General features: G+C 49.2%; 1 protein-coding gene across 1 annotated transcript in view; it reads right to left on the reverse strand.

Moving 5' to 3' along the window:
- Nucleotides 1–685: 685 nt before the first annotated feature.
- The window catches only part of FAM193B (family with sequence similarity 193 member B), a gene marked incomplete at its 5' end in the record, with an annotated part of 31,411 nt that continues 4,532 nt past the window's right edge, over nt 686–27,564 (reverse strand). Inside the window, 11 exon segments of the mRNA XM_082650816.1 lie at nt 686–1,055; nt 2,883–2,980; nt 3,828–3,903; nt 4,054–5,077; nt 5,415–5,489; nt 5,491–5,526; nt 11,339–11,578; nt 12,490–12,691; nt 15,304–15,691; nt 16,897–17,128; nt 17,947–18,189. Coding sequence (XP_082506942.1) covers nt 2,884–2,980; nt 3,828–3,903; nt 4,054–5,077; nt 5,415–5,489; nt 5,491–5,526; nt 11,339–11,578; nt 12,490–12,691; nt 15,304–15,691; nt 16,897–17,128; nt 17,947–18,189 — 2,613 coding nt within the window. The 3' untranslated portion in view covers nt 686–1,055; nt 2,883.

Consider the following 27,564-nt stretch of genomic DNA (forward strand, 5'->3'; position numbering starts at 1 on the left):
GAGGATTCGGGACAAAAGTGTGTGTGAGGCATTTCTAGCAAACTATTATATTAAAATCTGAATTCACTAACCAGATCCACGGTGGGGAGGCGGGGATGAGATAGTTCATTACTCTCCTAACTCTCAACTACTTAGGCTGCACGTCCATTCCCATTGTAAAGTCAAATCCAATTTATAAAAACTCCATTTACCACCAACTTCCCCTGACAACTCCAATCGTCCAGGCTATAGATGCACAGTTCACAAAGTCCTCAAGGCTTCCCCTGATACCTTCTCAAATCAGCTGCACAGAGATCAAGTTGCACCCCTCCAACTCATCCATCTTGGAGGGAGGGAAACTAAGACAGTGTGGGGAAGGGGTTGCTCAGGGTTTCCATACCAGAGTCCTCCCAATGGGTGAAATGGCACAGATGCTGCTGGCATACAGGCCTATGCTCTAATCCTAGTTGGTCAAACTGAACTCAGTAGAGTCACCTTCTTGTCTGAGCTTTAATTTCCACATCTGTAAAATGGAATAACAGTCCCACTTAGCATTGCTTCGAGAATTAAGCAGAAACGATGCCAACCTGTTGACTGGTAGCACATGCTCAAGAAGGTTAATGACTAAGAAGGACTCCAATGCTTCTGAGTACATCCTTCACCCTCACTCCCCACCCAGACAAGCGAACCACCAACATACCAACTCTGTGTCCAAATGTTGCTTTATCTTTCGGCAGGAAAGATCTTCACAGTATCAAAAAGAATTGAAAAAACAAGTAAAACAAAATACCAAACACAAAGAAAGCAGTGTTGGCCCAGCAGTACCATCAGCCCCCAAACCCAAAGGCCAGCCCAGCCCCCGGGCTCTGAATGTGGAGGCTGCGTAGCACCAGGAAGCGGTTCTGCAGAGGTCCTGAGGGGCCCCAGCACACACGGCATCTATTCAGCTTTTGGTTGGTCCGGGATGGCAGGGAGGGTCTTGGGCAGGTGGGTGGCGATGTGAAGGAAAAAGGTGTAGACCTTCAGCTGGCAGTCAGGGTCTCAGGACACCCTGAAGAAGCTTGATCTGGCAGGGGCTGAGAAAACAGAAGAGCATGGCCACACGGTGAGCAATGGCTCCCACCCTAGCCTCCTCATGCTGGCTCTGAGTCTCCACAGGTGCCCATGGAGGCAGGAACAGCTGCCTACTATTTTTGTCCCCTGGGCTGAAAACACTGAACAGACGATCACCTCCAGCAGGGGATGAAGGTTAAGTCACAGTTGGGGGACAGAGCCCCGGCCCCAGTGAACATCATCCTAAATCTCAAGGAAAGTGGACAACACTCGAGGAGCCCACAATGCTCTGCTGTAGGCCAGGGTGGAATAAGAGGCCAGCCTCTGGCATTGCGCTCCTGTTGACAGTGAAGAGGCCACCTATGCACTCAGACTCCTGCCTCAGGCTCCAGGTACATGGCCCGGGCTGGGTCCCGAGTCTGTGCCAGCACTGCTTTCTTAACGCACTTGGGGCTCACAATCACGCTATGAGGAGGGTGGAGAAGGTCAGAGGAGAGCATTCACTGGAGGGGAGCATCCCCTGTCTTGAGAAAGAGATCAGCCAAGAGGGAGTGGGAGAAAATTATGGCTGGATGAGGTTTCCTAGATGACAGGGGCACTGGGCTGTAGGAGGAGGTGTGACCCGTTTTCTCTCACGAAGGGCAACAGATGAAGGTGCCTGGGGTCCTTGTAGCTCCTGGTTCTTGTAGAAGTGGTGAAGAAAGGCAGGAGGGCAACCCAGCCCTAGCAGAAGCTCCTGGGGGCATGGATGTATCAGTCTGGCAAAGGATCAGGAAGCCCAGGCCCACAGAGCAGAGGGGATGAGGTGAGTCTGAGGACAGTCCTGACTCTGGGGTAGTACAAAGGTGCCATAGGGAGCCCAGCCCTGAAGGCTGCCCCTGGGAAGCTGAGGTCAGTGTCAAGGGTGGGGGGATCCTCACCCAAAACGGGACTCGGGGACTCAGCCCAGGGTCCAGAAGTCTGTTTCCCTGGCACTGGAAAGAGGAGGAAGAGGACAGGTGAGGACATCCTCCTGGGGGGTTCCTGAGCTCAGCCCACTTGCCCCAGCTTCCTGTTGCCTTGAAGGCAGCTGTGTGGTTGCCAGCCAGAAAAGGCCTGACCCCAGGGACGCATCTTAGGGTGAACTATGGCACTGCATAGCCATTAAGCCCCAAGCCCAGGACCAAGACCTGCCAGACAGCCATCTCTTTTGCCCTTGGTTCCCAGCCCACCACTGCCTTCTCAGTTTTCAGCCTGGAACATCATCTGATATGTCAATATTTCAGACAAAAGGACCCTTGCAGGTGACTGGGAGAGGAGGCCAGAGCCCAGGTCGGGGCCAAGCTCTTCTTCCAGGAGGCGGTTTCACTACCAATTTCCTCGTGGAATCTGTCCTGTTTGGGGAAGAGGGCCCACCTATTCCTCTATGCCTAAATGACTTCCAAGGCCTTGGTCTAGCGTGGCTGCCCTGTCACTGTTCCCTTGGGGCTGTGTCCTTTTCGCATGGCTTCAACTCGGAAGCACCTTGGTAGCCTGCGTGGAGAAGCCAGGCCAGGCAAACGAGATTCAACCCTCAGGCTGATAATGTCAGGCATGGGGGCAGCCCTCTGAGGCCCATGGCCTCCTGGACACTTTGGGAGGCAGCTGGTGAGGGAAGTAGAGGCCTGGCAGTGATACCCCAGGAGATGGCAGGGCTGGAAGGGCCCTTCAGGAACACAAGCAGGAGGGCTCTCAGGAGAAGAGATGTGGCCAGCCGAGCACCTAGTCCAACTCTCTATGCCCCAGAGCATGAAATGGCCTGGCAGGGGCACAAAAGGTGGCACAGCATGGGAAGAGAGGGTGCATGCAACACTTGAAGGGGGTCTCTATACCTCACTGAGCTGTGCTGGGAGTGGTTTTCTTGAGGCTGAAGTTGGTCCAGTTCACGGCAACTTTCTGACGCGTTTGCTTTGCAGAATCCAAACAGAACCTGTTAGGTTCGGGAGATGCCAGAGAAGCACAATCAGAGGTTCCCTCCTCTCTCCATTGGACCCTCTTCTAGACCTGTGTGTCATGGTCACTAAAGGAACCAGGTCAGCTCTGCACAACCCCTCTGGCTCCCAGGTGTTGGGGTCTAGCAGTATGGGGCTTCCTGGATGAGATGCCCACAGGCCCAGGGGACAATGTGTAAAGAGAGTGACAATGCCTTAGGATACAGCCTCCCTCCTCACCCTGTATTTTACTCTAGCTATACTGAGATGCCTTCTGTTCCTTCAAGGATGATGTGTTTCTTCTGCCCTCAAACTCTTTTCATTTTACTTGGCCCACTCATTCCTATTCCTCAGGTTTCAGCCTGGTTACCACCTTTTTTGGGAGGGCTGCCCTGGCCACCCCACCTCTCAGCTTGGCCATTCCTAGGCCCTAGCCCCATGCCCTTACTCCTCGGACAGCACTTATCACTGGATTGTATGTTTATGGCTCTCTCCCCCCACCTAGATGGACTGTGTTTGATTTGCCTCTGCCCCTCAAACTCATCCCCGGCAGAGCAGAGGAAGTGCAGGTGAATAAAACTGGAGAAAGCCCTTGTTCTTGGGGTCTGACATGCCTCCTGCTCCCTGTCCCTTGCACCTTCCCAGATGACCTGTCCTGCCAAATCATCCTGGCTACCTGTGTCCCAGCAGATAGGCTGGTGGGAGAGAGCCAGGAGGGGCTGGACAAGTTCTCCCTCCAAGGGCACATGGCTGAGGGTGAGGCCTTTCTGAGGCTTGAGTGTGTATGTGTGTCGGGGGGGCCCTGGAGTCCACCGTGAGCGGGAAAGCAGGCAGCCTCATACCTACCTCTTGAAATACTCCACCTCCCGGTCAGTCTCATCCATCTCCACCCCATCCATGTCCTTGGGCAGGAACACATCGTCTAGGAAGACACAGCCAGGAGGGCTCAGTGCTCACAACCAGGCGTCTGGGTCATGCTTTTGGGGCAATGCTGCTCACATGTGAGGACTGCCCTCCACCCCATGGCCTGGCTGGGTGGGGGGGTCAGCCACTCAGTTCCTGGTGCACTCACCCAAGGAGGAGGCTGACTTCTCCTGCTTGTTGCGGCTCCGGCGGCTGCGGGCCTTGCCCTGTGGCAAGCTCTGTGGCCTTGCTGGGCCTGGGGGCTGCACAGACTCCTGCTCCAGAGGCTGTGCCTTGGCTTCACCTGGCCAGTTTTGCCAGGAGCTGCCCTTCTCCTTGTCAGCTTTGGGGCTGCTAGCCCAGCCTGGTCCTGGTCGGGTCCCCTGGCTCCCTTCTCCAGCCTCGGCACAGCTGTCCACTCTGGGAGGCTCTGGGGCCTTGCTTGGCTGCTTGGGGCTGGGGGTCTGGCCCTTGGCACTGGGAGTCTCAAGGCAGGCTGGGGACTGGGGAGCTGGGCTCACCTTGCTCTTCTTGGCCTGACTACCCTGTCTCTTGCCCTTCCGTGGCTTGCCACCTGAGGCCACAGGCTCAGGCAGCTCCTGCTCGCAACCAGGGACCTCCTTTACACTTAGCTCCTCAGAGCTAGGGTTACCTGGCTTGGGTGTCTTGACCCAGATCACCCGGGACAGGTTGGGCACGGTGTTGAGTCTCCTCACTAGCCCATTCTCAGGGATGATACCAGGAGGGGGGCCCCTCACCTCTGTCCATGGTGGGTGGAGACTTCTCATTTCTGCCCATGGTGGGGCTGGCTCGCCTGGAGCATGTAACATATGGTTCTGAGGGGAGCCCAAAGTCAAAGGGGACAGGTCAAGGTTAACGTCAGGCCGTTGCTCTGAGGAGCCATTGAGGTTTGAGGGGGCTAGACTCTGAGGCTCTGGCTCAGCAGCCCCCTCTTTAGTGAAGCCATTGCTGTTCATGCTGAGCTCACACACACTGAAGCTGGCGCAGATGGAGTCCTTGACAGTGTTCTTGATCTCCTGTAGACGGCTGCTCAGAAAGCTGTTGACCCGATCCAGCTCCTGATCGGGCCACTCCAAGAGCCTCTCCCTGGTAGGCCTCAGCTCCCGGCTTCCAGAAACACTACGATTTGCCTGCTTTAGAGCTTCTGCTGCCAACTGGGCCTTCTCCTTTTCCTGCCAATACAAGAGGCAGTTTCCGCAGGGCCTTGGCAGCTGCCAGGCACAATGCGACACCTGACATGTCTGCCTCTGGCCCAGCTTTGCCACTAACTGGCTAGAGGCAGGGCCTGGCAATCCTGGCCTGCTCACCCTGCAGTAATGAGGATGAAATGCAATCAGATAGGTACATATCCTGGGGATGGAGGCAGTTATACCCACAGAGGATAGGGTTTTTACATCTTGTTCATCCAGGGCCCCAGTAGCAGTTCTAGGGCCTAAAAAAGCTAAGGTGGCTAGGACTCAAAAGGGATAGGATCTGCCTCCCAGGCATAAGCTTAAACAACTCACTCACTTGCTGAGTCTCAGTGGACTCATCTGCAAAATGGGGACAATAATTCTGGAGTGAAGACCAACGTGGGGATGCATTAAGGAAGATGGCTGCTACAGAGGCATTCTCTCCAATTCTGCAGGTGGTAGGGGAAAAAAAGCCATGACATCAGGTAGGTCTTTCAAGAAGGAAGATGTGGGGTTGTGAGACTACCATGGTAGATCAGACTGCTCTGGGTGGCTGGGAATGTGTGTGCCCTCCTGATGGCGCATAAGGGAGGCTATTGGAGAGGGCCAAGTTCCCACAGGAAGGCCACTCAGTGCTTAGTTGGCCTCGGGCAATCAAGGCCATGCCTAAAGCATGCCCAGTGGCATACAACAGACAGCTACATGTGGCCCCCACAGCAAGATGTAAAAGCAGCCCCTTTGCCCAGGTGAGGACCAGGAGGCTGAGGAAGGCTGGACCCTGCCATTCAGCATTGACAGAGTCAGATCTGGAGAGCGAAAACATGTCTGTGGGCTCTGAGTCAGCTCACCCCTCTGCCTAACCTCAAGGCACCAGCAGGCTAAGGAGGCCTTTAGAGGGAGATGGGAGACAGTTGTCAAAAGCCAACGGGGGGCTTCCCTGGTGGCGCAGTGGTTGAGAGGCCACCTGCCGATGCAGGGGACACAGGTTCGTGTCCCGGTCCAGGAAGATCCCACTTGCCGTGGAGCGGCTGGGCCCGTGAGCCATGGCCACTGAGCCTGCGCGTCCGGAGCCTGTGCTCCGCAACGGGAGAGGCCACAACAGTGAGAGGCCTGCGTACCGCAAAAAAAAAAAAAAAAAGCCAACGGGGACAAAGTGGTAGTCATGTGCTAGGAGCCAGATGATTTCACCATTTCACCTATTTCAGGCTGATTTGGGAATGGAGAGGGAGAAACAGGATGAGTGAAGCGAGAAAAGAGGTCTTGCGACCACCTCAATGTCAACTTAACAGGTGACCCTGTGCCCCAGGGTTATTTATTCTCTTAAAATACTAGCTCCACAACTGTGGGACCTTGGACAAATCACTTATTCTCCCTGAACCTTAAAATCTCCATTTGCAAATTTGGGAGAAAAACTGCCAACCTATATACGTCAGAGGGTCATTATGAGGACACCTGAGTGGGTGTGTGCCCCTTTCCCTGGGCACTAATAAGGCTGTGCCTTGGCAATGTGGTACTCAGGTGAGGAAGAGAAACAGTCTAGAGCAGCTGTGTGCCGTGGAGTTCAATGCTACAGAGCTCTGAGGCCATGGGGATGGACAAAGGACTGGAAGGCCCTTCACTCTGCTCCTCCTCTGCACCAGAACAGCTTTGCTTTTATTTGTTAGGAATTGAGGTTCCATGGAAGATTTCAATTGCAGAAAAGAGTTTTGCTGCTCTACAAAAGACTGAAAACTACTGGTGTAGAGGGAGTGACGTGGAATCATGTATAATTTGGTAGTGAGAGAAGGAGAAAGCACAGAACCACGCATTTTCTGCTATGTACCATGAGCCTGGTACTTCCCCATGTTGTCTCACTTAATCCTCACAACTGCCCTTGCTGTGTCGTTATCCTCAATTTACAGATGAGGAAACTCATCTTTGGAAAGAATAAGGAACTGGCCCTAGATTACATGCTAATTAAGAGGCAGAGTTGGGAAAGCACACCCAGGGGTGATCTTCAGAAGTTCTTATGTTTTTCAATATCCTTTGATGATCATTTTTTGACTTGTGATTCTATGAGGCACTAGGAATTCAGCCATGCGTGAGACAGTCTCTGCTCACTGACTTGAATCTGCCAGGGGAGACGGACATGCAAACAGGCTGTTTAATTCTGAGTGCCAGTGACAAGAGGTACAGGGAAAAAAGCACAGAGTGCTCTGGGAACCCAGACTGGGCCATCAGGAGGTGGTTGCCAGAGAAGGCAGGATCTCACTGAGCACTGAAGGGTGAACAGGATTATCCTGGGAAGTGTGAGACAAGCACTTTCTAGACAAAAGGAAATAGAAAGGCTGGGAAATGGGAACAGGCGAAATATTTAGGGAATGCAAACATTCAGAGGGACAGCTGGAGCACAGATTTCTTCTGGTGGGGGGGAGTGGGCAGGAAGGCAATAGGGGCAGACTGAGAGATGAAGCTGGAAAGCTAAGCAGGGGCTGGATCCTCAAGAGCCCTGCAGGCCATGCTTGAGCCTGGATTTGACCCTAAGGGCAATGTTCAGCCACGGAAGGCTTTTTAAGCAGTGGCAGTAGGGTGTGAGCTACTTGGGAGGTAGCACAGCCAGGACTTTTGGTTACGGGGCGGGGAGAGAGAATGAGATGAGTCATGAAATCAACATCAACAACCACTACTGCTGCTGCAGCAGCTACACTGACCAAGCGTTCACTCTACCCAACCTTTCTGTGCATCACTCCATTTTATTCTTGCAAAAGCCTTGAATTAGGTTCTACGGTTATTCTCATTTTATGGAGGAAGAAACTGAGGCTTAGAAGTTAAGTGATTTGCCCAAGGTCATACAGCAAATATGGCAGAGCCAGGTTTCAAACTGGGGTCCAATTCCAAGGCCCGCTGCTCTCCATCACCATGATGTAGTCCTCCCAGATGGCACCTGGGGTTCTGGTTCAGGCAACTGGGTGGATGGTAGTGCCGTTAATTAGACAGACAACGGAGAAGGAAAAGCGGGCTCTTTGGACAAAGATGACAAGCTCAGTTTGGTATATGCTGAGTTTGGGTACCTGCAGGACATGTGTGAGGAGGTGCCCAGCAGCAGATGTCACCATGAAGCACAGGGAGGAAATAGGTGGACATAATGACCTGGGAGGCAACACTATCTAGATGGCTCTTTCCCAGGGACCTGTCCTCAAGGGGGAGGGCCAGGCAGAGGAAGAGGCGCTCACAAAGGAGACAGGACAGAGGGCAGAGAAGGAGAGAGAAATGTGGAGAATGTGGCCTCCCCATTGCCCTTTCCCCACCCCCACTTGGCTGAAGTTGGAGGAGCCAAAGAAAACAGTGTTTGAAAAGGAGAACAAAGTGTGAGATGTTGCCTAGTGGAAAAGAAGATGGAACAGGAGAGAATGATTTGGCAACGAAGAACTCATTGGTGGCTCTGTGGAGCAGTGGAGGTGGAAGACAATTTGCAGTGAGCTGACAATTGCAGAGTAAATGCAGATGACGTTTTTCTGTGAAGAGGAAAGAGACTGGGGTAGTGTGAGGTTGTATGCTCAAAGGACAGTCTTCTTTCAAAAAAGAGAGTACTGGGCACAGTGAACTGCTGACGGGAAACAGCCCAGAGAGGCTGGAGCCACACAGCAGGAAGCCGGTGTTAGACTGAGGAGGAGGAAGGACTGCACAGGCCTTAGGTAGGAAAAGGGCTAACTCTTCCCTCATGACAAGGAAGTCTGCAGGTGGGGTGGTAAGACATTGAAAGAGTGCCTGTCCACTTGGCTTTTAATCCTTGTTGAAACAGTAAGTAAGGTTATCTGCCAAAAAATAAGGTGGGGGTGGGGAGAGCCTGGCAGTTGGAGCAGAATGGAGGTCTGACCAAGGGACTGGGGAGAATGGAAGTGACGAGGAGCCAGAAGACTAGAGAGCAGCAAAGTGGGGGCTCAGGCACTCGGGAGACCACTCGGCCTGGGTGCCACAGATAGATTCAATCCAGTGCCTTCCTCAAGGTATAGAAGGGGAGAGGCAGGCTGGGGTCGAACCCAGGACTGGTTTTTCTGAGCGGGTGTAAAGGAAGGGCAATGGTGCAAGGAACTAAGAGGACTGGTAGGAGAGTGAATGAATGATGGTCAAGGTAAGGGAAGAAGGACAGGAGACAGTCTTCAGTGGATGAAGAGGAGTGGTGGTGGGAGGTTGCAGATGACACAGCCAGGGGTTGGTTTCAAAGGAGCAAGGGTTAGGACATGAGAGAGAGAGAGAGTCATGGTCCAGAAATTGTATGAGGGAGCAAAAAAATACCCAGCTTTACCTGTCTCCCCAGGTGGGTAGTGGGTGGATGGTTCTTGGTGGAAGCTGTGTTTTTGATGGACTGTAGTTAAGTCTGGGAGGTGGAGGAGGGGTACTGGGGAGGAGGTTGATGTATAAACAGATAATGACCATGATCGCTAGTTATAGGATATCAGAACTACCCGCTTCTGTGTTTGTGTTGTATCTTGGCCTCTAGACTGGGCAGGGCAGACAGTAGCTGTGCAGGAAGTTTCTGAACGAGTAGAGAATGATAAAAGGCAGACTAGAGGGACGTGCGAGGTGCAGCCGTAGCACAGCGGAAGATATTACCTGAGGAAGACTGCAAAGAAGGAAACACGTGAATTGGGCTTGGGAGGAGGTTTTCAGAAGGAAAACGAGGGGGCAGACATGAAGGAGAAAGGATATCCAGGCATAGCGATTTATGAAAAGCACACCAGGCCTGGGAACTGTGAAGCGTACTTGCTGGGACCTAACTAGGAACCACTGCCTTGGGAGGCCAGGAAAGGCCAAAGAGACCACTGTTGCCCACTGCACACTTCTGGCCAGGCAATGCTGGCCAGGAGACAGAAAATGCTGACCATTTTCTGAAGGCAGTGGTGGGACCCTTTGGCTTACTACTTCAGGCTGCAGAGAAGGGGTCCTGGTTTGTCCTTTGGTTTGGAAAAAGATGGAGAATCATTGCTGCTTTCCAGAGCACCAGGGCTGTTTGACCACCCAGGACCTGGAGCTAGCTAGTTGTCAAACCCATTCTCTTCGGCTGAGCTCCTGAGTGTGGCACTGTGCAGACAAAGCTGAGGGCAGGCAGGCCAAGAGGTGATGGGGTGGCAGGGGTTGAGCCATCAAACTGTGGTGCTTGCCTGGCAGCAGGGTTGCCCAGGAATAGCTCCCCTGGTTCTATCCTCAGCCTTCTGGGAGGAGCTCACTCAGCCCTCAGGCTGGGTCATTCCCATAGCTTCAATTACATCCCCATGCCAGCAACTCCCAGACCCACACCTCCATCTCCACTTGGACGTCTCATGAGAATCTCTGAGTCACCGTGTCCCAACTGAATTCCCAGTCTTCTGCCAATTCCACCCTTGCTCATTAAAGGTACGCCATCCTGACAGTCACCCTAGCAAACACCTGGGAGATAATCCCAAACTCCATCATCTCCTTGTCCTGCAATCAGATCACCTGCCTCCTCTGAAAAACCCATCTCTCTTGCTCCAGGCCCATTATCAATCATTCCTCTCCTGGTTCTTGGTTCTCCAGCCTGGAGTATTACCCCTCCAGGCTACCTTCCATACAGTCACACCGTAATCTTGGGATGCAGATCTGGTGAGTGCATTCTGTGATTAAAGCCCTCCAGCGACCACCCCACCCCCCTGCAGCTGCAGGATCAAGTCAAAGCCCAAGAGGCCCTTCCCTCACCTCCACTATCTCTCCTACCTCTCTTGGGTTTGAGCTCTGGCTTCACAAAGGTGCTGTGGACGTGCTATTCCTGCTGCCAGGAGGGCCCTCCTGATGAATCTGTACTCACCCCCTACAACTCAGCTCCCAAGGCAGCCTCGTTGTACAGCCATTTCCAGCACGCCCAGGCAGGACGGGGGGCTTCCCTCATCCCAGCACTTGTCACACACTAACGTGCTTGTCCAGTTTTGTGTCAGTCTCTCCACTGGACTGAGTTTCTCCAGGGTGAGAACTTAACTGCATCATATTTTAGCGCCCAGTATTTGCAGAAGTGTTTGCTGAATGAATACCTGACTGAAGCAAGTCCTGGGCTTTGAGGAATCCAGCAAGCGGCTTCTGACGCTATGACTTGTTTTTCCTCCAATCACTGGCCCCCAGGCTCCCTCACCCTGATGCCTCCCAAACTTATTCAGACCTTCCCAGAGCAGAGAGCCGCCAGCACCATTCATGCCCCAAAAGTCCTGGGGGTTGGGGCGAGGGATTCCTCGGGGAGAAGAGGTGGTAGAGCTGGGCTCCCGCCACACCCACCTTCTTTTTCAGTTTGTGCCGGGCCCGCTTGGCGGCCCTGGCGCTGTTGGGGACTTTGGGCTCCGTGCTGTTGATGAATTCCAGCAGCTCATCCACATCTCGGTGGTCCACGGCAGGCTCCCCAGGGATCCCGCCCAGGGCGCCCCCCTTCATGGGCAGCTCCTCTTTCCGCCTGGTCAGCCTTGAGCGGAGCTTCTCTCGGATCTCGGTATAATTCCGACTCGTCGGGGCAGCGGGTGGCTGGGGGAGGGGGAGGTGCTGACGTTACACCCTGGGCCTGTGAAGCCCGTAGCACTCCCACCCGCCGGCACCAAACGTGGTGAGAAGCGAGACAACTGTTCTTTCTACCACAGCCACTAAGGCCAAATGGCTTCACCCTCAGCCAGGCCCGGAGCCAAGGCAGTGGTGGGTGGAGGGAGTGAGAGGTACGCAGCAGTGTTGGGAGCACAGTAACTTGGGAGCCAAGAAAGCAGGTTTGAGCCCAGGCTTTGTCACTCAGAAGCTGTATGACCTTGGGCAGGTTCACTGAGCCTTTGTGAGCCTCAATTTTGTCATCTCTAAAATGAGGATAACAACCGCTAGCTCAAAGGTGACTAGCCATGTAATTACTTTCATTTCTTCTGTCCTCAACTGCTCTCCCTTAGCCAGCAGCCCTTCCCTCTTCACCTTATGAGACTTCTGAACTGCTTTCTCCCCGTCCAGAGACAGCATGTACTCTGCTCTGAGCCTCCTTCCTGGCACCACCTGTGTTCACTACCTGTCCCTCGGCTGGCTCTCACACTGGGGACTGAGAGCTTTTGCTTCCACTCTGCCTTCATCATGCACAAGCCTTCACTTCTCTGTGATTACACACGTATACATACTCATCAGAATCATAGCTTTCCTCTGCCACCTCCTTTCTTTTTGCCTAAGGAACAAAAGTGAATCTTAAGAGAAACCATGAGAAGAGCAAAGGCAACAAAATGTTGAGAAATCTCTACCTCACCAATGTGCTGTGAGGATCAAGCGAGTGGACGCTGGTGGGAGGACTCACAGGGTCCAAGCACAATTATTAGCCCCATGAGCAAGGGGGCCTTGGGGAGAGCAGGGTGCTCCTCTGGCTCCCCTCGGCTGGCCACAAGCCCGCTCTGGCCTGGGCGGGGCTCACTCACCGCATTGTGGCCGAAGAACTCACAGTAGCAGCAGTCACAGAACTTCCCATCTCTCTGGTGGGTGGAGGATGAGGTGCAGGAGCTACGCTCTGAGCTGCTGTCCTCTTCCTCGCCCAGCCCCTCGTCTGCCTCGCAGGGCTGGGGTAGCTGGCAGGTCAGGCCACTATGGGTAAACTTGTGCCCCTTGCACCCAGGGTCCCTGCTGATGGGGAAGAAAGACAGGCCCAAAGGTGAGGAAGGGAAGGGCAGGAGCAGGCCACAAGGAGCCCAGGAAGCATCCCCACCATCACCTTCAACTGCCTCATCCCACAAAAGCCAAGGCAGTCAGACCAAATCAGAACCTCACAAAAACAGGGCAAACACTCTCTCTGTCCCTCAGGGCCCAGCTCAATGGCGATATTCTGGAAAGGTTCCCTGTGCCTCCTGCCCACGCCTACCATGTGAGCCTCCTGGACTCTGAGGACACCAGGTATACCTCTATCCTACAATCACGCTTTATAGCAATGGTCTGTTTACCCATCTTTCTTTCAGATCAGATTGTGTATTCCTCAAGAATAGGGACTATGCCACTTCTATTTTTGGGCCCCAGTGTGTAGCATAACAACCTTGTACACAGTAGGTGCTCAGTAAGTATGTGTCTGAACAGATTAGTGGACTGATGGCTCCCTGGAACATCCAAAGGAGGTCAATGTCCTTTTACTAAGGCCCTTTTTTCCCCATTTTGTTTGTTTTTGGCCATGCCACGCGGCTTGTGGGATCTTAGTTCCCTGACCAGGAACTGAACCTGGGACCCTGGCAGTGCAAGTGCCGAGTCCTAACCACTGGACCACCAGGGAATTCCCTCTAAGGTTCTTATGATTGAGTCTGAATCACTGGACAGAGCTGCCTTAGCCATGGGCCTTGAAGTTAAGAAAGCAAATGTGCCTTGTGGGCCACAGACTCTAAGAGCTACTATTTGCGCCAGATACTGTATACAGCATATTATTTCTAACAATCCCCCAAATCCTGCAAAATAGGTGCTGCCATCCCCACATTGCAGTGGAGGAGGTCGAGGCTCAGAGTGCTTCACTGCTTTGCCCAAGGATCAGCTAGGACTCAGTCTGTGTACACAGCTCATGCTCTCTCACTGCACTGCTCTGCCTGTGGATTTCTGGAAGCACCCTGTAATATAGACTATTTTCCCAGGGTAAGGAAGAGACAGGCCTGCAAGGTCCCAGAATTGGAGCCAGAAGAGTCAGAGCCCTGGGTTGGCCATCAGCAGTAGGAGTGCCCCAGGGCTAGGGCCAAGGGAGGCAGGAGGAAGGGTGGGGCAAGGAGCAGGGGTGGGTCAACAGTCCTACTCAGCCTTGAAGCAGTTACAGAAGACGGACCAACCATTGCCCTTCTGCTTCCCATAAGAATGTGGGAGTAAAATCTTTGAGGGGGGGGATGAAACAGGAGGGAAAGGGGCAGGGCACAGCCTTTGAAAGAATGACATAGCCCAAGGACATGACATAAACTGATTAGAATCAAATGGGTCCAAGATGGCACACTAGTTAACTTCCACTAGACCTTGAGCCTCTGTATATGCTTACTGTAACACATCAGCAAGCTAAATGACACACCCACAGGCACCATAACAGTTCCAAGATGGACCAAAAGGATCAAAAAGTGGGCTCTGGCCCAATTCCTGGAAATCCCCGCCCCTTCCCAGAAGAGCTGGAACACTCCTCCCACTCATTAGCCTATGAAATTACCCACCCCTATAAAAACTGACAACCCCCATACTCTGGGGCCTTTCTCACCTTCTGAGATGGGAGAAGGTGAGGGAGGTTCCACGGGGAAGGAATCATTATCAAGGTGCTTAGAGGACTTTCCTGGCAGTCCTGTGCTTAAGACCCGAGCTTCCACTACAGGGGGCATGGGTTCAATCCCTAGTAAGGGAATTAAGATCCCACATGCCACCAGGCATGGCCAAAAATCACACACATGTGATTTACAATATAAAAAGATAAATCTATCTTCTCCAAAAAATTGTATCTTTCATATATATATTAATATAAACTTTCTCAGTACTTAAGAGTTACTTCTAGGAATCTATCTTAAGGACAGAACTCCTGACTCAAACAGATTTGTGTGCAAGGATGCTTATTACAGCCTAGTCTATAACAGTTAAAAACTAGAAATGCCTAAATATCCAGGAATAGGGGAATGATAAACTATGCGAGAGCTGTACAATTAGACACTATATGGCCACTGAAAAGTTTTCTGAAGAATTTTAACTGGGGAAATGATCATGGTATACTGTTAAAAAATAAACACACAAAAATATATAGAATGTGGACCTCGTTTTGTTATTTATATATATTATTTATATATAGAAACATCACGGGACTTCCCTAGTGGTCCAGTAGCTAAGACTCCGCACTCCCAATGCAGGGGGCCTGGGTTCGAATCCTGGTCAGGGAACTAGATCCCACATGCCACAACTAAGAGTTCACATGCTGCAATTAAAGACCCTGCATGCCACAACTAAAGATCTCGCATGCTGCAACTAAGACTCAGCGAAGCCAAATACATAAAAAAAATTAAAAAAAAAAAAAGAACATCAAGAAAAAATGTACTGCAGTGTTAAAGTTTAGGTTGCCAGGAATTTTATACATTTCTAAATTTTTCCAAGTTTTTAAATAATAAACACATATTTCTTTTATAATTGAACAAACTATGGAAAAAACATAAACACATTAATTTCTATCCCAAAGGTACCCTTTGCAAAGTTTCCCAAAACTCTTTTAAGTTCAAGCTGTCAGGGAGTTTGCTCTTTGCGCCACTCACCTGTGAGTGCTAGTGAGCTGCTGAGAGCTGGGCGGTGGGAGGAGGGGCCCGCTGCAGTGCCCGCTGCAATGCCCACTACAGGGGTGGCTGCAACCCGAGAATGGTGGAGGCATCTTCAGGAGCGGCATGCTAGTGGAGGGAAGGTGGGGGCTCTGACATGGCCCTGGGGTGTGGGGGGCAGCAGCCATGGCAATAGGGCATTCTGAAACCTGGGCAGGGAAAGGTGCTGCCGGGGTGGTGGGCAGCAGGTGCGGGTGGGGTGGTGAGCCAAAGGATCCGGGGTGAGATGGGATCAGCAGCGCTGGCTGGGGGTGGTGGCCGGTGGGGCTGTTAGGTGGAGCAGTGAGGTCTGAGTGCCGGTGGTGCTCCGAGATGGGGAAAACCTCACCTGTGGGCGGACGGGGGAGAGAGGTGTCAGTGGGAGCCCAGATCTTGGGAAGGAAGCCCAATGACTCGTTGCTGCAGCATCCTGCTTACTGTGACCATAGGGAACATGCCTGGGAACAGCCTTTCAGCATGGTGGACTTGTGAGCTTTCGGAAAAGCCCAGCAGTAGCTTGGGCTGGAGAGATTTCTCTTTAGGCAGCAGCTGGACAGGCTGAAGTCCAGGCCTGAGAGAGAAGGCACCAGGAATGCCAGCCCCATGCAAGGCCACAACACCTCTGCTGGCATAAACAGGGGATACATGTTCTGTCTCTCAGTGCCTCTTTAGGACCTGCCTGTCAACAGGCATTCCTCAGGCCCAGGGCAGGATCTACAGAAGCCAGTGGAGCAGCAGGTTGAGGCTCTGCCTCTGGGCCATGTGGACTGAGGCAGCCAGGGTATGCCAGACTCCCGGGTGGCCCCAGATTTCAGAGGACAAGTGGGAAAAGGCTTTGATGACTCTCTCTGGCTTATGCACCAAAATAACTGGAATTATGCATTACTCAACTCACAATTCTGGGGGCAGCACCCCTTTGAAGAATTCAGGTCCTCCATTTAGAAGCAGACGGTAATTCATATTTACACAGTACATCAAAAACCCAAGATTTTTTCTTTGGGTCACTAAGTGTTATCTCAGGGTCTAGAAAAGGCTTACATAGCTGCAAAACTGGCTAATAATCAAGGCAGCTCACACTGCCTATCTCTTGTGGATGGAAGTGCAGTGCTTTTATAAAAGCACCCATGCCCTAGATGGAGAAAAGGAGGCACCCAGGCCCTCTGTGCTGCTGCAGGAGTCAGGTGATCTGATTCCTAATTCCCTAAAGGCCCTTTCAGACTTCACTTTCTGTTCAGCCAGTGCTTACCAGGTCCCCTCTTGGATCCAATGGGAACAGCTATCAGAGCCAGTCCTGGGGAAAGGATTCCCACCAAGACAGTCAAGGGCTAGATTCCCTGCTTGGCTTCCACCAGAACAGCTCCACTTTTACTTATTGGGTTGGCCAAAAGAGTTTGTTCAGGTTTTTCCATAAGATGTTATGGAAAAACCCAAACGAACTTTTCGGCCAGCTCAATATTTTAATAACCGATCTTCTGATTGTTTGAACAAGCAGTTAGGAAAACAGAGCTCTCTCCACTTATGGGGCCTGGCTGTCTTCCGAGCTTGAAGACTCACCAGGGATGGAAGGAGGACTCCCGAGAGAGCTGCCTGGCATGGCCCCACTGGAGTGCGGGGAGTTCCAGAGGCCCGAGAGCTTATGTGCTGACAGGAACGAGCTGGGATCCCAGTCCCCTGAGTTCCCATGGCAGGAGGACGACGAGGATGAGGACGATGAAGAGGAGGACGAAGAGGAATGAGAGTCACCCCCACAAGACTGCGATTCGCAGGATGTGTGTGACAAGGAGATCTGGGGAAGGGGGAAGAAAAAGGCTCATGGTAAAAGGGGAAACATCAGAGCTAACCCTCTGCTGCCTCAGCTTCCCCAGGGACACCTCCTCCTCCAGGCCCCCATGCCATGGCCAAAGCACAGTTCCCACAACTAAAGGTTCAAGGGCAAATGCGGGCCAGGCCTTTGCCAAGAGGGGCTGTGGTGCTCCCAGTGAAGTATGTGGATATGATGAGAGAGATTCTGGTAATGGCAGAGACTGCCTGTTAACTGTGGGCCTTTGGGGAGTCCTGAGAGCTGGCAAGGAGAGGAACAGTCTTTAAATTAGGAGTCCTGAAGCTGAACTGATTCTGGGTAAAAGAGAGGGGCTGGGGGGAATAAGAAACAAGGAGTCGGACCTCTGTGATTCAGGAGATAGCACTTGGACAGCTTCTAGGGATCTTGGAAGCCTTCTAATGGAGGCACATTGCAGACCCTCAAACTGACCTTTGCCCTCCATATCATATTGGTTGGCTTTTGAGCTGCCAGAGAGCTGAAGGCAGCACAGTCACAGGGAAGGGTCAGGATCTCAATCTACCAGTACATCTGAGCCGGCCCTCACACTGTGCACTGTCCTCAGGGGCTGGTGGGCTGCCTGAAACCTCTCTTTTCTTCCCCCAAATGTGAACCCAAGCTGCTAATGCTGTGTGGATGCAGCCCAGCAGCCTCTTGGCACTTGGGCATAGGTGCTGCCTGAGGAGAGCCACCTGAGAGGACAAGGCAGCAACGGCTCAGCAGCCTGACTTCTTTGGGCAGGCAGCGCTCCTGCATTCAGGGACCCCTTCTCAGCGGTTACCTACCGCCACTGCATGTTCTCGACCTGTCTGCCTTTCATCTTCCTCCATGCTCTTTCGGCAACTCTGGCAGACCCATAGAGGCATCTCGCCTAGGAGATTCTTGACGAGCTTTGGCATGAAGTCAGGGGGCAGCTTCTCACCCTGCAACACCAGTCCATTTTGGGAAGGGCCTTCTTCCCAGCCTTTGCGTTCCCGGTGACACAGCAGGCAGCAAGTCTGCACAGACTGGCTGGAGGTGGGGGGAACCTGTCCAACAGACAGAAACAGGGTTTCCCAGAAGGGGAAGGGCTCTGCTTAGAAATAATATTAACAATACTAATGACATCACTTATTACGTGCCAGGCACTGGGTTAGGCACTTTATTTACCAAATTTTAGTCCTTGTAACAGCTCTGCAAACTAGGTGTTATCATTCTTCTCTTTTTTTTAAAAGAAGAAACAAATTTCAAGAAGTTAAATAAGTTGCCCAAGGTTATAGAGTTAGTGAGTGGTTGAACTAGGATTTGAACCCTAGTGAGGCTGACTCCAAAGCTCATGCTCAAATGCCCTAATGCCCCGATGTCCCCAAATCTTGAAGGTTAATGAGAAGATGGCCCTTCCTTCTCTGGCATGTCTGGGAGACGCCACAAACCTTGGGAGTCTGTGAAGTCTACAGACCAATCCCCACCTGAAAGAAAAAATGTTTCAGTTAATGCAGTTTGGGGGAACATGTGGATTTCCTGAAGAGCTGCACAATTCCATTAGGATCACAGCAGCATTTTGGAGGAGCCAGTCAAAGAGTTATCAACTCAGTTGAAAACTGAGTTGGAGGGTAAGGCAAATCCTGGTGCTTCTGAGAGGCAGTGAGGTATGGCGAAAAAACCCTGGGCTTCGGGGGTCAGACTGACACACATTCTAATCCTTCCCTGACCACAAATTAGCTGGGTGACCTTGAGCAAGTTATTGAACTTCCTGAGCTCTGACTTCCTACCTACCTTGCAGAGTTGTGAGGGTTCGTGCCTAGATAGGGAAAGTGCCTAGCCCTGTGTGTGCCGATAGCATGGTCCCAGTACACGGTAATTATTATTTGGATTTTGTTTTTCCCTTCTAGGACAAACTTTACCTAGAAATATAAGTCTACAGATTTTCTGTCACATTGAGGGGTACTGACTGGGAGACTGATTGTGTCTAATGACCCCAATTAATGGCTTTCCTATATCCTGCAACTTTGTACTATAGTCCCTTCTCACTCTGACAGTCACGTCACTTTCTTCAGCCAACGGGATGTTAGCAAACATGCTGCCAGCATAAGCTTGAAAAGTGTGTATGCATTTCTACTTGCCTCCTTGCATGGCTGGGCTTGCTCGCTCTCGCACCCGTCATGCCATGTAAGCATGACCAGGCTAGCTGCTGGAGGGATGTGAGAGACATGTGGGGAAAACTGAGTCTTCCCAGCTGATTGGCCAGCAGATCAGATACGCGAGTGAGCACAGCTGAGATCAGCCAAGTAGGCCGCGATCAGCAGAAACACCCAGTCAACCCAGAGACTCATGACAAATAATAAATAGTATTGTTTTAACCCACTAAGTTTTGGGGTGGTTTGTTACACACAGTAGTTAACTGATATACCTTCCAAACTTACCCACCACTAGGTAACAGGTATTTGCAGAGGCCTAAGCAAAGGAATTAATAAGAGTATTATTTTCATCCTACCAATAAAATAAATGGCATCATGTTTTTCGAATAAAATCACCTTCTCACAATAAGTTGGCATCAGGGTATCCTTAAATCTGTAATGTTACAATTACACTGACCTGGGTCCCTGGTTTCTAGAAAAAGAAAGGAATCAAACAGTAGTACCAGAAGCATACTGAAACATTTACAGAAGTACAAGGACCTTGGAAAAGAGTACCAGAGAGAGAGAAAGAAAGGAATCTTACATATGGAACTCATGTGAGATGCTGCCTAAACAGTCCGTGCCAAGGGGACATTTCAGTGAGCAAGTCGGCTGCTTAATGGCAGTTGCAAAAGAATATAGGCTTCTAGAACCCACTGGTGATGAGTATCTCATGGAAAGAGTGGAAGGCTGATGGAGAAGGATGGTGTTCAGATAAGTTATGGCAAGAGAAGCCTTTCTGAGATGTGTACCCAGGAAACTTTCCATAGCTACAAAATGCCACAGTAACTCCAGAAGGAGGAGATGAGGTCAATGCCCAAGTCCCTTTCCCTGTGAGAAATAGAAAAGTAACCATATTTTTAAGGCAAACACCAGGACATGTAATTTTACTACAATGGAGTTTCATTTCATTTCAGTGTTAGGTTCTATAGTTATTACATAAGATGAAAATCTTGTATGAGTAAAATTATTCTCGAAATTTTTTATATGGCCTGTAAGGTACAGTATATATGGTTTTGTAGGTACAACCAATAATTCAAATGTATAATGTAAATGACAAGGTGTAATAAGTGATTTTTTCTGTTTTCTTTTAAAAGTGAAAACAGAATTCTTATAAATTAAATATGTAATCCATGTGACTGTACTTAGTGCCAAAGTACTTGTGGGAGGTGCTGGGGTGTAGCAGAAACAACACTCACTTTGGCATTAATCCTGGGCCTCCATCACTTACCAGCTGTATAATGCTGGGCAAGTTCTACTTATTCTACGTCTCTCCATCTATAAAATGGGATTAAGTCCTGACTTGCAGAGTTGGCTGTGAGCATTGTGATAAAGCACCTAGTGCCAGGCATATATGTTGCTCAACATATGGCACTAATTATGAACGTGATGGGGGCAATGGGAAACAGTATTTAAAATCAGGATTACGATTGAAAATATAGAATATACAATCACTGTATTTTAAGAGAATGCAAGAGTCTCTCACATGCAATGAACTGAAGGTGATTTTTAGGCATCTTAATCTGTCCTCACTCCATGAAGTCATTCCTTAAGTTCCCCAAATACTCCCTGTACTCTTATGTCATGCCTTTGCTAAAGGGGATCCTCTGCCTAAAACCCCCTTCCTCCCCACATTTACCACTAAGTAGAAGGGCAAGGCTTAAATAAGGCCCAGCTTAGATCCAATCTCACCCAAGCTTTCCTAGAGACTCCCTCTTATAATTCACCTCTCCTTCCCATATCCCCACAGCACACTGTGCCTTTGTTACAACATCTGTGCCTTCCACTTAACTTATTTATCTGTCCCTTCTACTAGATTGTGCTCTTAGAAGGCAAGTACCAGATCTGATTCTTGTCTGGATCCCTCACAGTACAGCACAGGGCACAGGCTCAGCTGGGCACATAGTGGCTAAATCAGATTTGTTAAGTGTCCCCATGGCAATACAGCTGGCAGGCAGTTTGGTGAGACATTGCTTGAAATTACTGTTTCCCACAGAAAAAGGCCATCTCCCCACCCTGGACCTCCACCCAAATGGTTACAATCTCAAGTGTGGAAGAGTGGAAGATTGCATTCCTTGGGGTTTACAATGAGATTCCACATTCATGGAAATAACATGACTTTCCCTAGAGCCAAAATGGTACACATGATAAATAAGAATAGCCATCAATGGAAGTGAATTTACAGGGCAGGCTCTTTCTGGTTAAAGGAAGAAACACAGGGCCTGGAAAGCTAATTAAGTACAATCTGAAGCAGGGATATACCACCTACATTGCATAAGGTTGCCCAGAGGATTAAGTGACATTAGAGATGCAAAGCACTTAGCTCAAGGGATCCATACAGGAGGTATTCAATCTATCATCTATGCCCCTTGGCTGGTCTGTTCTTAATAAGTCTACACTGGAAACTAGCTTATCCACTGTCTTGAGTTTGGTATACTAGATTCTTTCTTTCTAGGCCCAGGTAGTTCTGGGGGCCACCCTCAGAGCTGTCTTAACTCTAATCTTTGGTGCCTGCCCCTGGGTAAAACTCCCAGTGGAGCCTGGGGACTTTTCCCTCTGACATTTTCATCTCTACTTTAATTGCCAGAGGGTTGTTTGAATTCCAATCCCTGGAGATATTATATACAGTTAATACTACCAGATTTTTCAAATTTTTGCTTTGGCAGAGAAAAGCTCTTGGTTCACAGTTCCCTTTGACTGCAATCTCCTGCCATTTTCCAAATTCCTGGCAATCATGACTTCTTATCCTCTGTAGTCAATTCAGGCTTTCAAGTAGCTGTTCTCAAGCTGTACTTTTTAGCACCTGGCACAGTATTCCCACATGAATAACATAATCAATAAATGTTTATCGAATGAATGAAAATTCCAACCATGTTTCTTCATCATAAAGGCTGATGGAACTGATTCTTAAATCCAGAAACCCTGGGCAACAGCTAACTATTACTTCTTACCTCAGTTTAAATTCAGAGCCTCTCCAGATTCCAGTCTAGCCTTAGGTAAAACATGGAGGAGAAAAAGGAAAGGTTCTAGTGGTTCTCTAGATTTGGGATCTGCTCAAAAAAGCTCCAAGATAATTCTGCTTCATTCTCTGAGCAAACCCCAAATCTCTGGACAGTGTGGGGTTACTCACACAGGGGATCAGTGTTGTAGCACGCACAACCCCAGAGCAGTCAATGAGCCAGGGGAACCCTAGACTGTGGCCACTCTCAGCCCAGGAGGCTGGCATGTGCAGCCATTAAAACCAGTGCCTGCTCCCTCGCCTGGCCAGGCCCAAGACTTTTCTTCTTTGTCTGAGAAGCATTATGCTAAGACATTCTAGTTTTCCTGTGAAAGAAGAGATAAAATCAAAGAAAGGGGAAGACAGTTTTTTCATGGAACACCATTTTTACTTCAAAGAATGACTGACCAACTATGGTTATTCAAACCTGGGTTACTGGCAGACATTTTCTCAAAAAATGACCAAAACGAGCCTGTCACTTCAAGGAAAACAACTCTATATTTATGGTCAATGATAAAATTCAAGTTTTAGGAGAAAATTAGAATTTTGGAAAAGTTGTATCCACAACAATGAGCTTGACAGCTTCCCAATACTTAAAGACTTTATGATGAAACTGATGGTGATATTAACAAATGTTATCTTTTGATATTATAAAATGAAACAGGAAAACATTTGGAAGATCTACATAACTCAGTGAACCTACTTTCCAAATGATCAAAGCATAATGTTACAGAATCATGCACTGGTATAAAGTCCACTCAAAGTGTCAGGTGAACCAACAGATTTTTTTTTTTTTTTGAACCAACAGATTTTAATGTAAATGAGTATAAAGACTTTATTGATATGGTCTCAGATTCCATATTGCAAAGAAGAATACCAACAATCATCTGGACAGGCTATCAAAATACTTTTCTCTTTCCAACTATGTATCTGTGTGAGGTTGAATTTTTTTTTTAACATACTTCAATCAAAATGTATTGCAACAGACTGAATACAGAAGCATATATGAGAATCTAACTTCTTTCTATTAAGGTAGGCATAAATTTGCAAAAGTGAAAACAAGCCCATTTTTCTAATTTCTTTGGAAAATTATTATTTTTAATTTAGAAGTTGTTATTTATGTTAATGTGATAGGTTTAATATTGTTATTCTGCAATGAATTAGTAACTAAATATTTTTAAACTTTCTCAGTTTTAATACTTAATTTGGTAAATATCAATAGTTTAACCAACAAAAGCTCTTTCGGGTCCTCAAAATGTAAAAGGGTCCCAAGACCAAACCCTTTGAGAACTGCTGATGTAAAGCATCTAACAGTGCCTGTCACCCAGTGAGTACACTATAAGCAATAGTGATTATTAACAACCATATAGCAGTTCATGGCATATCTGGATAGCTCTTTGGGGGCATGAGTAAACTTTGCACTTCAGACTTTCTGGCCACAACTTGGGAATTATGTGTCACTAGGCCAGATGGCTGTCAAGGACTGCTCTTGAAGGTGGATCTAATTTCCAGAACCAAACCTGCTCTCATTCCTTTCATGGATTCTTTTTACTCCCAAGAGTTTGTGTATGTTTGAGAGGATTCCCCCAAGACACATGCTGTATCTAACCAGCAGCCCTGCAATAGTTTCCAAATTCTATTCTAAAGTGGCCCAGTAGAGCACTCTACTCTCAAGTCACCCAACTCCAAAAGCCTCCTTGTCACTGAGGCAGGCAGAGGACAACAGTTAAAATTCCCTTCCAAAAGCAGAGAAAATGTTTAATCCCCAGCCTAGAAAAACTTATCAGCCCAGTCATTACCACTGACTCTTCCGTTCACCCATTCATTCCCTCATTCAACGAACATTCTCAGGGCCCCTACCTGGTGCCAACCATTGTGCTAGGTGCTGTGAACCATAGAGTTCCTGCCTTAAGAACACATGCATAAACCAGGCAGGTTCATGCACGGGGTTGTCAATGCTCCCAAACTCCCAGGATGCCTCATATTCATTTTGGAGAATCAGGCAGGAACACATTAAAATAACATACAATTATAATAAACAAAATAATACATAAATTAAAAACTGATTAGGACATTGGGCTTCTCTACTTAATATAAGCTTATTATGTGCCTTCTCACATACCTATCCAGTTTGAGGATCTCTTTCCTTTACCTCCTCTTTCCTACCTTAGTCTCTCTTTGATCTCTAGGCTCCTTTCTGGTGGAGCTCGCTACCAGGGCACCCTTTGGCCCCTGGCATTTATAACTTGGCCCCAGCTGACCTCTCCATACTCCATTTCCACGCTTAACACCTGAGAGCCATAGGTTCTATTCATACTGTTCCTCAGATACACCTTGCCCCTTCAAACCCCAGCACCTCAGCTTTACTCCTCAGGAAATTCCTACTTATCCCCTAAAATCTTGGTCAAAGGTCGTTGAAGCTTTTGCTGGACCAGGCTGAGTAGAATTATTTCAGTATAGCACCTATCACATTGTGCCATAGACATATCTTCTGCCTACTCCAAATCCTGGTAGAATGGGAGCTCTTTGGGGGCAGGGAGTAGACTGCGGCCATTTAAGTGTATCCAGGAACTAGGCTTGGCTTGGGTCTGGCACATAGTAGGCATTCACTGAATAAATGAACGAATCCTTAAAGCCCATCTGGCTCATGTCTCAGCTGCTCTACACAAAGGATAGAAACTAAAACACAGCCAAACCAGCCCCTTTCCCGACATACCATGTTGAAAAGGCATGGCTGCGTCACTCCAGGCCACTAATGGGTAAGAATCTCAGACCATTCTACTGCTGGCCATCAGAGGTGTAGTTAATTCTTAGGGAGCTGATACAACCTCAGTGCCCTGGAGCTTTCACCCGAACTCCCACTCAGGCTGTTGGCTCAGGTCCTTCCAAGAGGTAGGACAATAGTTTCACAACATAAAGCCATTTTGTGGAGAATTCTCTTCGGTTGTACAAGCTGAGTCAAGGATAGGGCAGTGAGTCTTTCTGACCCCAGGGGCCCTCTACCCGCCAAGGCTAGTTCATCTGTCAAACCTGCCTCCTGGGTGTAATCAGCCACAGGAAGGCCTAAGCTGCTTCTTATTTACCTGGAACCTTGGGCAAACCTTATTACCGACTACTCTGTAATGGCAACACAGAGTTCTCATGGGTGGAAGAGTATGAACTTTGGAGACAGACTGTTGTGAGTTCAAATCCCAGTTCTGCCATTTTCAGTATGATCTTGGATTATTACTGAATTTCTTTGAGCCTCAATTTCCTCATTTATGAAATGAGAATAAAACCATACTTCACAGAGTGGTGAGGACAGAAGGAAATAAATTATATAAAGTACCTGGCCTGGGCCTGGCACACAGTAGGTGCTCAATACCCGTTAGTTTCTTTCCTCTTCTGTCCTGGAAGAAATGACAGGGAAACTTACTAAGTGAGACTTGCCCAATCCAAAGTTATTACTTGAAGCACAGGACAGAAGACTAGACAGGTGACCTTCAAGGTCTCTTTGACCCCCGCCCCCCCCCCCACCCAGCCCACATTCTCTGGCTGCAACTTCCTAATAAGAACCTTCAATATTTCCGGGCCCTTCTTTCTGTCTTAGTTTCCCTATATCTATTCACTTCAGAATGGAGGGGGAAACCACAAAGGGATCTGGATAGCTAAGAGCCTTGGGTAGGAAATAAAGGACAGGTGGCCTATAGGACTGCACCATGTTCATCCACCTAGAGTCTGAAGGATGAGGGTGGGAACATGGGCACAGAACTGAAGGGTGCAAACACTGGGCCTTTCCCGGGACACAGGCATGCCTCTCCTCAGTCCTTCTCTGCTCTGCATATTCTGCCACGAAGAACCATTAACCACTCCTTCCCACAATATCCATTCCCCTTCTCCAATACATAAGCACTCACATCTTCACTCACACTGTTCCCTCTGCCTCTTCCTTTTTAGGCTCAATTTGGGTGTTACATTCTCCTAAGTCCACAGGCAAAATAAACTGTGCTTTGCTCTGGGATGCCCTAACACTTTTTTACATGTCTCTTGTAGAGAGCTTATCACGTGTATCATGATTATTAAAATCTGTCTTCTCCACAGAAGACAGCTTTTCAAGGGCAGGGCCTGTGTCTCATGAATCAGTGCATCCCAATCATTCAGTAGAGGTGGCAGCACGTGTTTCCATACACGAAGAAAGATTAGCAGTTGGAGAATATGGGCAACAACTGGAGAACTAGGAAAAGTTTGTTTTTTTTAAAAAAAACTAAGGCTGTTTCTTCTCCTGCTTATGGAAAAGCTCTCTCCTCCCCCAGGAAGCCCCATTCTTTAAAGAATAGCCTAGGCCTCCGCAAAGATCCCCATGGCACCCTCAGTTCAGCAATTCCCAGACCCAGCCACACATCAGAATCACCTGGGGCAATTTAATAACAATAGATGCTGGGCTTCAGACCTAAAGACTCTAGGTCTGGGATACGGTCCAGCAAAGCACAAGGGATCTGATTATTAGTTAGGCTGGGGTGAGGGAGAGGTAGAGGTAGAATCAAGCAATCACAGCTGCCTCTCCCACTGAGAATTACTTCCATGCTATCAGAGAGAATTTAATGAAGCACATCACATTCACTTTCCTACTTAAAATCTTTCATTGATTCCTCATTGCCTACAGGATAAAGCCCAAACCTTTTGGTTTTCAAGAACCTGCTAAACTCTCCAGCCAGACCTCTCACCACTCTCCATAAGCTGGGCAGTTCTAGCCTCTGGGTCTTTGTCTATGCTGTTTGCTTTGGTTAGACACTTTCTCTCACCTTCTCTGGAGGACCTTCTACTTGACCTTGAAGCCTCAGCTCTGAGAAGCTTTTTCTAGGCTATCACGTCTGTGCATCCTCAGAACAAAGCATCTATAATAATCACAGCTACCACTTGTGCTCAGTGCTTGACATGCAGTACTTGCTGAACCCTAGTGTGAGCCCAGCATCACTGTCATTTTATACATAAAAAAAACCTAAAAGGCTGAAATACTTCTAAAAGCATGTACTAGGATCTAGGATTTGACTCAACTCAGAGGAAGCGATGCTCTTCTAGCCTAACTGCAATTATTATATGTATGTTCTTTAGACCATGAGCCCCTGTGGGCAGGGACCATGTCTGATTCACTTCTGCATTCCCAGCTAGCCCAGGGCCTGGCACAGATCAGGTGTCCATTAGTGTTGGTAGAATAAATGAATGCCAGGTCAGGTGAGAGGAAGGCTGGGCATGGTGTGTGTGCAATGTGC

The sequence above is a fragment of the Grampus griseus genome (assembly GCF_964374135.1).
Source record: "Grampus griseus genome assembly, chromosome: 3".
NCBI lineage: Eukaryota > Metazoa > Chordata > Mammalia > Artiodactyla > Delphinidae > Grampus > Grampus griseus.